General features: G+C 53.8%; 1 protein-coding gene and 1 long non-coding RNA gene across 2 annotated transcripts in view; one reads left to right on the top strand and one right to left on the bottom strand.

Moving 5' to 3' along the window:
- The window catches only part of LOC103665455, a 4,412-nt gene extending 1,231 nt beyond the window's left edge, over positions 1–3,181 (bottom strand). Inside the window, exons 1-2 of the long non-coding RNA XR_569292.2 lie at positions 2,811–3,181; positions 1,054–1,168 (exon numbers count right to left, since the gene is read on the bottom strand). This is a non-coding gene — a long non-coding RNA (uncharacterized LOC103665455). The remainder of the gene's footprint in view (positions 1–1,053; positions 1,169–2,810) is intronic.
- A 2,283-nt stretch (positions 3,182–5,464) lies between these two features.
- Positions 5,465–11,133, top strand: part of ARMC12 (armadillo repeat containing 12) — a 12,397-nt gene continuing 6,728 nt past the window's right edge. The window contains exons 1-3 of the mRNA XM_008693398.2: positions 5,465–7,869; positions 8,484–8,629; positions 8,845–8,979. Of these exons, the coding sequence (XP_008691620.1) occupies positions 7,626–7,869; positions 8,484–8,629; positions 8,845–8,979 (525 nt within the window). The 5' untranslated portion in view covers positions 5,465–7,625. The remainder of the gene's footprint in view (positions 7,870–8,483; positions 8,630–8,844; positions 8,980–11,133) is intronic.

The raw sequence follows: 11,133 nt of genomic DNA, 5'->3' as shown, positions 1-11,133 counted from the left end.
GGGGGGGGGGGGGGGGGGGGGGGGGGGGGAGGCGGGCGCACGGCCGGCTCCTGGGCTCCCGCCCCTGCCTGCCGCGCGGGACCTCCACGTGGCCCGTTTGCGCATCCCTCTGCCTTCTCGCCCCTGCGTTTCCAGAGTCTCACGGCCCCCAGCCCAGCGGAGCAGGCTCGGTCCACCCGGGAGGGGCGCTCTCCTGCCATCTGGCAGGTGTGGCCTGGCCTGCAGCTTCCTGTTTCCCCCAAAGCCCACCACTCTGGGAGGCCTTTGGAGGTCTTGGTGTGGAGGATGCAACTCATCGCTGCAGATGGGGGTAGAAATTTGTTCTAGGGTGGTGGGGAGCACAGGAAGAGGATGCTGAGAGAAATGGGATATAGGGCAAGATCTCCCCCACCTCTGTCCTTGGCTGACCCAGAGTTTAGAGTCTCTTCCTGTCCCCACCCCTCAAAACCACTAGGCCCCTGAAGATTTCCTCAGAGGGAGGGAGAAGCAGGTGGGGAGGTGCTTTGAAGCCTGAGACCCTGCTTCTCTGCCTTACCCACCCTCCCACCCAAAGCCACAACAAAGACCCATGAATCCTGCCACCCAGCCACAAAACTTCTCCTTCCTCCTCTGTGCCGGCTGTCCTGGTACGGCCACTGTGAGGATGACAGCCCAGGGCAGGGAGCTCAGATGGCAGCCCAGAGCAGGACTCTTCCTGGAGGCGGAGACCTGTCCCACACCCTAGCCTCCTGGGGTGTCTGCTAGGTGCCCCAAGGGACACGCTGTGCCTGGAGTGTGCCAGGGCTGGCAGGGAGGGGCTCTGTCCTCTGCTGAGTTCCAGGAAAGGCCCTGGCAGCCAGCACAGGCCTGGGCTCCAGGGCCTTAGAGGGTGGGGTTGGGGGTGGGACCCGGGGCAGCTGAAGTGCCTCACCTGGGCCTCAGGCCCCTGGGCCATCTGATGGCATCTCTGGCATCCTCTGAGGAGATGGATGCCAATGCAGGCCTGGGCCATGGACCCCCTTCCCACACAGATAGTCATTTTCCCATATGTGTGCTCACCCAGCCAGCGCTCACCGAATCTCCCAGCCAGGAGGTAGCTCAACTGTCATCAACTCCAACCTTCTACCCGATGTATGAAATCTGTCCATGATATCCCAGGTCAGTCATTGCTCTGAAGCTGTTTGCATACCTACGGTGACAAGGACACTCTCACAAGGCAGCCCACTGCCCTTCTGGACTTCCCTATCTCCAAGTTCAGTCACCTAGGGGACACTTGCCCTCACATGACCTGGAAGTGACTGACCTCGTCCTCATGTCGCTCACATCAGCTCTTCTGCATTGCCCCCTGTGACTCTCCCATTCCCCAAACTCGCCAGGAAGGTGGGTTAATTTCTAACTATTCTCTCTCCTTCACCATCGTATACCTGATCTACTACCAAATTCCTCCCTTGGTTACTTTTATTACAAGACGTATTGTTTCTTTTTTTTTTTTTAAGATTTTATTTATTTATTTGACAGAGAGAGAGACAGCCAGCGAGAGAGGGAACACAAGCAGGGGGAGTGGGAGAGGAAGAAGCAGGCTCCCAGCAGAGGAGCCTGATGTGGGGCTCGATCCCAGAACGCCGGGATCACGCCTTGAGCCAAAGGCAGACACTTAACCGCTGTGCCACCCAGGCACCCCTGTTTCTTATTTTTCTTATTCGCCTTTTCCTCTCTATCCCCATAGGTTCCACCTTTGGCTCAAATTCCCATAGCCTCTGCCACACCTTTCTGACCTACGTTTTTCCTTTCCCCTACCTAGCCTACTGGAATAATGTTTCGCGAACGCTGTTTATTGTGTATGCTTTCAGCTTCAGACTCCTCAACCAAGCACACTGGGTACACCAGCTGCTCAGCTGTGTGTTTCACATGAAGGGCCCCGCACTCATTCCTGGTGTGCCCAGATCACAGATCCTTGGTATACCCTGGGCCTGGTACAGAGCAGAAGGGAGCAGATGTTAGTGGAGTGACCAAGCCACTTGGTTGTACTCCTTTCTCATCTTTCTCTCCTGACTCAGCCTCCCCATTCCCATCGAGCCTGTTGGTTCCTAATACTTGCTCAGGCCCTTTGGTTTTGAAAAGTCACAATTTTTTATCCACCAAATCTTCAGAGACGGTGGGGAAGGGAGAAGCTGACATCCAAGTTAACGTCAAGGAGTCTGTGGCAAATGCGAACTGCAGAGACCTTCAGTGTAGAGTGGAATGAATGCAGCTGCCTGCTGGGAGCCTGTGCTTCCGTTAAGAAACAGAAAACCACTGAGGAGGGTGGAAGGCTGAAAGGTGAGTGGGCACAGCCAGTGACTTTGGGTTTAGAGGGATCTTTTCACAACTGGAGATTCCAGCCTGCCTAGCTCTGGGTGCCTGGTCTGATGCCCTTAGATTGTTAATCTTTCTTGACACACACACACAGTGATCCTGGCCCCAGCACTTCAAAATCTATCTCCTGCAGGGAGGCTCTGATAATCTCCACCCAACTTTGATCATTTTCTCAGCTTCCCTCTGAGCCTTATGAGCCGCCTTCAATCTCCTCTTTATTTTATTGCTTAGTTATGTCTTGTAATATTTGCAACCCCATAGATTATGAGCTCCTTCGTGGCAGTGATAGTATCTCTTATTTACTTATTTAACATAATCTATTTATTTTGAGAAGGAAGCATGAGGTAGGATACTCCAACTTTGGAGGCCACATAAACCTGGATCTGGATTCAATACTTGGCTGTTTGGCCTTGGGCAAGTCTCCCAACCTCTCTGAGCCAGTTTCTTCATCTATAAAAGTCGCTAGTGATACTTACCTTGCAGAACCAAGGGCAAAGATTACACAGAGAATACAAAGGGCCAAGAAAGTGCCTGTTGCATAGTGATCTCACAAGGGCTTGTCTTCCTTCCCAGTATGGTTGGAGCCTTTCCTGTACTGGGGGACAAAGTTTCCCCCATACCGGAACACTTTCAAGCGCGAAAAAGGACACTATTAATCATTACACCGGTTCCACAGACGCGACCCGGGGCGCAAGGCCCTCCTACCCTAACTCACAATGACGGATGAGGGGGCAGGGTTCGGATCCCGAGCAGCCATAGCCCAGCGCCTAAGCGGGGCGCCAAGCAGAGCTCAAGCTCAATGAGCGTTTGTTGAATGAGCAGAACCGGCCCTCCCCTCAGTTTCTTGCAGCGGCAGCGAGAGGAGAAGCAGATTGAAAAGCCCGCCCCCGCCGCCTCCCCACCCCCACCCGGGTCCCAAAGCCTCCGGTAGCCTCTTTTCTCTAAAGCCTCCTTTCTCCAGCCCGCTTTCCCGCCCTCGGTTGCCTTGGAAACTGTGACGTGTACGTGAGGGGCGTGACCTCTCTCCATCCTCTCCCGAAGTCCCTGGCCCCTTCCTACCCTGACCAGGGGAGAGGATGACATTGGGGTCCTCGACCCTCCCGCCCGCCTCCGGTCCTGGAGCTGACCCCGCCCACCTGGCCGCCGCCCTCCCTCCGCCCCGCCCCCCCCCAAGGGCGCGTGGCTAGCTCGAGGGCTGCCAGCCCACCCCCAGCCCACCCGGCGCCGGTGAACTGGCGGGGGTCCGGAGAATGCCGGCTTCAGCCTCTGGGATCCCTTTCCACCCCTTCACCCCCGCCGGGCCAATGGATCCTGAGAACGCCGGCCGGCGCTGAGCCCGGGCCCGCCCCTTCCCGGGCAGCCCTAGGGCATGCTCCGCGTCCTGGGGGGTAGGCGGGAAGGGTGGGAGCCCAGGGGGCGCCGGGGCGCCGCAAAGCGCGGGAGAGGAGGGGTTAAACAAGGTGCCGGCGCCGGGCGCGGCGGGAGTGGGGGATGGGAGCGAAGGGAAAGTGAGAGCGGGGGCGGGCTGGCGGGGGGGGACGGGAGCGAAAGAACATCCTGTGCCCGCCGCCGGATGCGCGCCTGGGGAGGAGGTAGTACGGGGAGGGGGGGCTGGAGGGAGGGAGGCCCGGGGCGGGGAAAGGAGCGGCCTCCGCCCCCCCCACCGGGCCCTCCTCCTCTGGGGGCGCCGCTCCCAGTGCTTTCGCCGCGTTTCTCCCCGTCCCCACGCGAGCGCTGGAGTAACGAGCTACCGAGAGGCCCCCGAATCTGGTTCCCGGGCGGGGGTAAGCGCCAGCTGGGGAAGGGACGGTCTCGGAGAGTGTGGGGTCCACGTCAGGGCACGGGCGGCACCCCCAGCCTTTCGCCTCTCTAAATTTCTGGCTTTCTACCGGGGGGGGGGGGGAGCTCGCACGTATGGATTGACCCTGTTCGCGGAGAGTCACAACAGACGTTCTCTCATTCAGTCTGACAGCACTTCCCTGTAGGTGTCTATAGACCCATATTCCGAAGGAGGAAATTGAGGCTCAGATTATGGAATTTGCCCAAACCCAAGCCCATCGGGGACTCCAGTCAGCTTTTCATTATAGAATATGCTAATTTCCCCCTGGCTTTTCCTGTGCATACAAGCGACGGTCCCCTCCAGAGTCACCCACCATAAGGGCCTAGCACTGTGTCTTGCAAGGTAGGCCCCCAATAGCATATTAGGCTTTTCTAATTAACTAGGCTGAAACACTCATTACCAGAGCCTGGTAGTTTGGGGTTTCATAGGTGGGGAATGGGCTGAGGGGACTAGCCTTCCTGGTTTAAGTATTTGGGGGAGGGCCTCTAAGAAGCCTCCAGAATTGTTCAAGGCAACTAAATGGGTTAGGGTCGTTGAGATTGATTAGCCTCAAGAAGAGCAGAGTGGGAGGGGTAGACGGGATGAATAGTGTGTCTTTTGGGGTGTCATTGAGGCCCACCATCTGTGTACTCACTGCTTTCCCACACCCAACTTTTTTGTCCAGGTGAAACCTGCTTGTAATAGTAATTATTACAGTTGACATTTGATGGGCTCTGGGTACTGGGTACCGTTTCAAGTACTTAATCATCACAAACAACCCATGAGGCAGACATTATTATTCCCATTTTACAGGTGTGGAAAGTCAGGTACAAAGAGAGGACAAAGCTATGTGGCTGAACTGGTTTTGAACCCTGGCCAGAGCCCACTCTCTCCTTCACTGAACTAAACTGCACCTACCATGATGGGTTCTTTGAAAGTAGAAAGCCAGTACAGGTGACAGAAAAGTGTGTACTTGGGAGCCCAGGTCTTTTTGCCTTGGTGAGGACAGGTAAGAAACTTGGCGGCTGACTGTGTGTATATGGAATCTCAGACTTCTCTCTAGTCAGTGATTCCAGATCTTTGGATTTGACAGAAGAAACAAAGCAAGAAAACGAAAGCCAGGGGCGCCTGGGTAGCGCAGTCGTTAAAGCGTCTGCCTTCGGCTCAGGGCGTGATCCCGGCGTGCCGGGATCGAGTCCCACATCAGGGCTCCTCCGCTGTGAGCCTGCTTCTTCCTCTTCCACTCCCCCTGCTGTGTTCCCTCTCTCACTGGCTGTCTCTCTGTCACATAAATAAATAAAATCTTAAAAAAAAAAAAAAAAAAAAGAAAACGAAAGCCACGTTCCTACAAAGTTGCAGCTTTAATTTATGCACCCTAAGAACATTCAAAACACAATCACTATCCATTAGCACCATCGTTTCATAAAAGCAAGTACATTTTAATTCTCAAAATAAGACCTCATCTAAATCAAAAGCAGTCACTCCCAAGAAGGGACAGTCATTGGCTTTACACCAACAAATGGACTTCCCTCTGTTTTTTTTTTCATTGTGCTGTGGACTAATGAAATGTCCCTCTGGGGATGGCCTCTGCCTCTTCATCCCTCTGTGTCATTTGAGAGCAGAACCAAAAGAAGTAGGATTTAGGTGTAGCAGGAGGGTTAAAGCCAAGAAGGAACTCTTCCTTTGGAAGTCTTAAAAGAATAGGTGAGCACTGCATTTGCTTAGGAAATGAGGGTTGCAGAATCAAGTCCACGGACTGGAGAGGCCAGCAGTTCTGGGTCCTACCTCAGAGAAGGGCAGGAACCTTGTTCTGAAAGATCTTACCTCAGATCCACTAGAGTAGCCTTGGAACCTAAAGCAGTCCCATCAGGCAGCCATTTCCTGCCTGCAGTTCACGGGGCATGACAGGTGGTTCCATGGCAGCAAGAGACTTCCTGAGGCCTCTCATCACAGAATCCATGTAGTCCCCCACCTTGGGGCGGGGTAGCGTGCTACGAATGACCTTGAGAGGGCCGAGGACAGTAGAGAGGAAAGGAAAAGAAGAGCCGCCTGGGAGTGTTGCCTACAGCCTGGGGTGTGATAGGTGAAGGCTCTGAGCAGTCAGGCCTGGCTGGCTGTAGCAGCCTCGAGGATGCTATTTCCCTATTTCCCCGCCTCCTTCAAGCCCAGGTGTAGCCCAGGACCTAGAACTTTCCAACGGGGGCTCAAAGCCAAGCAGGTGAAGCCCTATTCTGATACAATGATACTTCGTGCTGGCTCTGGGCCTGAGCCTGTCTCAGGACCTCTCACCTCTCTGTTCTGTACAAGGAGGCAAGGCCACAGGGTATGGGGACAAGCGGGGAAGGGGAGAAAGAGAGAAGGGTCTGCTCTCACCCGCCCCAACCTATTAGAGGAGACCAAGTCCTCCAAAGCTGGACTCTCATGTTTCTGGGATGGTGGCATTTTCTGACTCCACAGGACGCCTCAAGCCTCATCTCATCCTGTAGGGGTGGGTAGGGCGGGGTGCCGGGCACTGGACTGCGGTACTCCCAGATTTAGGCCGCCATCATGTAAAGGCATTCACCTACCCAAATTGTAATCCTGGAGTTACAGAATGGTAACGGTGGATCCGCCCAGGTGGCAGACAGTCACAGACTGTGACCCAGGCAGGGGCAGTCCCTTCCTTCTCCAGGGTCACACTGGTTAAATGGGCCTGGAGCCCCTGTACCCAGATTCTCTGTCATGGTTCTGCCCTCAAGTCCTCAAAGGATGACAGAAGTCATGATTTGAGCACCTACTACGTGCAAGACTCTACTGGATGTTGGAGATGCAGAGAGAGCTCCCCTTAAGAGCTTCTGGCCCGTTGGGTAGTTTACTACCCAGTACAGGGGAACTACAGTTGCTGGAAGATGATGGTTTTGCCTGAGGACTGCAAAACTTTATAAAAGTGCTCCCCTTGGTGGAAGGGGGGCCCTGCCTGCAGAAACACCCCGAGGCCCAGCAGTGAATCTATGGCGAAGAAATCAAAGATGGGAGGCCAAGGAGTGAGAGAATGGTGTTGCCAAGGGGCACATCCCAAACACCCCTCCCAGAAACTTCTGAAGGAACCAACCCAGAAATTGGGCCTCTGCTGCCCTCTAATGGAGGAAAGCAGCCTCTAGGGCTGCCTGCTGAGGCCCAACGAACCTGGCTCCCCTAAAGAAAAGAGGATGTGAAGGACCTTCCTGCCCTCCCCCGCAAGACTTTTCATTCTCCTAGAGTCTTAAGCTTCTTTTCTGACAGCCTCTGGAGCCAAACCTTCTCCTGTTCCAAGCGCTCCTGGCTGCCCCGTTTCCTGATCACCGCCCTCCATCCCGTCTCCCCAGTTTCCTTTGTTGCCCAGGTTCTGATTCCGTATCCTGGTTCCTGGCCCTGCCAGAGTTCTGGTTCCAGAAGGCCCTTGCCAGGTGCCTTGGGCCTAGCTCCCACCCGGGCGCAAGGCCACACCGACGACATGGGTATGAGCATCCCCCAGTACCTGGGGCAAATGGACATCCGCAAAGGTGTAGTGGGCTTGGCCACAGGGGCTGGGTTCATCTACCTGCTGTACAAGGCCATCAGGGCTGGCATCAAATGCCAGCCGCCCCTCTGCACGGCCTCACCCATCTGCATCGCCCGTGAGTGTACGGGCCCTGGGGAGAGGGCTCTGCCCCAGGAGGCACCTGCTCCCGAGGCCTCCAGTGTGGGAGGGCCCAAAGGTGACTCCTTCAAGTTCCTCTGTCCTTCCTTTCTCTTCTCCATCTGCCTCAAGCCCACTGTAGAGATGCTAGCTTAGAGTCCCCAGGGAGTAGATGGCCCTCAGGGGGATCCTCAGGACTCATCCAGCAGCTCTCCAGACTCTGCCTTCACTCTAGCTCCCAGGATACCCCTGCTTGGAGCCTTGGCATTAGCAGTTCTCCCTAAGGGAAAACTGGGCCACCTGCGCGCCAGAGCCTCCGCTAGTCCACATGGCAACTTTGTGCAAAGTAGAAAAGGCACCCTTCTGCAAGACTTTTCGTTGCCATCTGTTGGGATAGCACTGCCATGTACTGATAATGACGAAATAGCACACACGAGTGCTGTGGGCCAGAAAATTGTCACAGTAAATATACGAACCTAGGACACTTAGGACCTGAATGCTACGCCATTAGCCGTAGCGCCCCTCCTGCCGTGCACACGGCTCAGCTGCACCTGGTGGTCCCGCGGGAGCAAGCAGGTCTCTGCAGAAAAGGCAAGACAGCCTTGTCCCCAGGTCCCTCTCCCCCACTTCCCAACCCCGTTCTTTGATCACGTCGGAGTCCACAGCCTGAACTGGGCTGGGGTGGCTGTCTAGGCCTGGCAGTGGAGCGCGAGCGGCACGGGCGGGACTCAGGTGAGCTCCGGAGGCTCCTCAACTCTCTCGAGTCCAAGCAGGATGAGTACGCCAAGAGCATGATCCTGCACAGCATCACGCGCTGTGTGTACTTGCTGGAGGCCGAGGTGAGCGCAGGACAGCGGAGGCCCCTCCCAGCCAGCCCGGCCCCTGGGGGCCACAGCGATCCCTACCCGCCTTGGCTGGCCAGACTCTGTCCTGGGACCTGTCTCTCTGGCGGAGGGCGGGAGGGCTTGTGCTGAGGGGTCTTGGTGACACGGGGGGCGGTGGGCCCAGGACACCCGCTTCTCCTGCCTCTTCTGTCTCTCCTGGCCCACCCCAGGCCTCCTCTTGTACTGCTGATGACATCAACTTGGTGGGCTTCATGCTGGATGACAAGGACAACAGTGTCAAAATCCAAGCTCTGAACACACTTAAAGCTTTCTCGGGCATCAGAAAATTCAGGCTTAAAATCCAGGTGAGCCCAGAGGCAAGTGGTGGGGTAGAGCACACAGGATGTCCATAGCCCATGGATTCTTTAATGGGCATAGGATAAATGGTCATGTTCCAGAAGCTGTGTGGGTCTGAGTCTGTAATCCAGAAATATACTTTTCCTTGTAATTAAGTGAGACCCTCCTCAAGGGTCATAAATCTTTGAATCTCAGGCCAAAACTGAACTGGGGTATCTCTGAGGCCCCAACAGCAGAAGCACCGAATTCTTTCTGATACCAACTAATTCTACGACACCAATGGGCAAAGTATGGGGGGGAAAGGGTGCAGAGCTTCTGGGCCTTCTCTAGGCAAGCCGCCCGGTTAGCACCTTGATGTGTTCACCAACCCGGATTTCTCTGAGCCCTGGCGTTTAGGGGCATTTATGGAGGTTTCGTTATGTAGGCATGATTGATTAATCATTGGCCATTGGTGAGTGAACTCAATCCCTAACCCCTCTCTTCCTTCTTCAACCCCCTAATCATGGCTTGGCCCTTCTGGCCACTAGCGCCCCCATATGGAAGCTTGTCTACCATCCACCAAGAGTCCCCTAATCAGCATAAGCTCTGGGGTAAGGGAGAGGAGCTTATTATGAATAACAAAAGGCCCTTCTATCAGGCAATTGCAATTTTTTGTAAGATTTTCTTTATTTTCAAGAATAGAAGGGAGGGGCAGTGGGAAGGAGAGGCAGAGAATCTCAAGCAGACTCTGTCCTGTGCTCAGGATTCTGAGATTGCGACCTGAGCTGAAGCCAAGAGTCGGATGCCCAACCAACTGTGCCACCCCGGCGCCCTACAAGTGCAAGGATTTTAGTAGCTCTGTGCCTAGAACCAGGGACAAGGATCAGATACGCCCCGCCCCCCATGCTGTGTTGGTCTGATACTGGTGGCTGGGCCACTGATGCCTTCACTACCACCATGTAGAGAAACTATAAGCCGCGAAATGTTCCCAGGCTTACCTGTTTCCACACGCATCCTTTCCTGCTGATGCTGTGAAAAAATGGCTTTCTTCCCGTCTAGGGTCAACGTTAGTCTCTGTCCTGGATCCCATCCCCTTCTTTAATGGCCTCTCTCCTTAATTAGCCTCTTCGTCTGATATGGCCTTCCCCCCCACTCCTTCCCATCATATTCAACGTGCTCTAATCCTTCCAATCTTAAAAAACAACCCCCCCAAAAAAGAACCCCTATTCCTTCCTTGACTTCCAAATTTCTCTCTAGCAAATGGCCTCCCCTGAATTTAACATGAGTAACATATTGAAAACTTACAAGCATTTTATACGTGTACAGTAGAAAGAACTATAAAACAAAACGCACGGCTGAGAAATAGAACGTGACCAACAGGTTAGATGTTCTGGATGCCCCTCCCCAATCCCAGACTCTCCCCCAAACAGAGGCAAGTATCCCTGCATTTTGTGCATCATTTCCTGGATATTCGCCTTAGTTCTGTCATATATTCAGGTATCATATTCTAGCAAGGCAAGCCAGATAATGAGTAGGCCAAATGTAGTTTGGGATGTTTTTAAGCTCCATATACCTGGAAGGATGCAGTTTGTATTCTGTGGTTTGCCTCCCCACCCCCCACCATCGAAAGATTCACCTTTATTGGTGTGGAGAGCTGTTTCCTTGTCACTGCTGCATAGTATCCCAGTTCATGAATATCCTGCAGTTTTATCCATCCATTTGCCCATAGGTAGGCACTGAAATTGTTTCCACATTGTGCCATGAGTGTTCTTGTGCACCTCTCCCTTGAGGATATAGGAGACTTTCTCTAGGATCCTTATGCAGGAGTGGGATGGCTGGGTGAAAAGGTATGCCCAATTTTTCAAGAAGGGTTGTATCAATTTATACCCTCTACCAGCTAGCTCTGCGTGAGTGTTCCCATTGCATTATATTTCCTCCCCAAAAGTTAGTATTTTCACACTTTTCAATTTTTTGCATCAAACTTTTTTGGGGAGGGTCACCTGGCTGGCTCAGTCCGAGTATGCAACTCTGGATCTCACAGTCATGAGTTCAAGCCCCATGTTAAGCGTGAAGCTTATTTAAAAATCAAAAGAAAGAGAGAGAGAAAGAGAAAAAAAGAAAGAAAAGAAAAAAGAAAAAGAAAGAAAGAAAGAAAGAAAGAAAGAAAGAAAGAAAGAAAGAAA

Source organism: Ursus maritimus, unplaced genomic scaffold (genome assembly GCF_017311325.1).
Source record: "Ursus maritimus isolate PB19 unplaced genomic scaffold, ASM1731132v1 scaffold_30, whole genome shotgun sequence".
NCBI lineage: Eukaryota > Metazoa > Chordata > Mammalia > Carnivora > Ursidae > Ursus > Ursus maritimus.
This window is presented reverse-complemented; position numbering and strand designations above follow the sequence as displayed.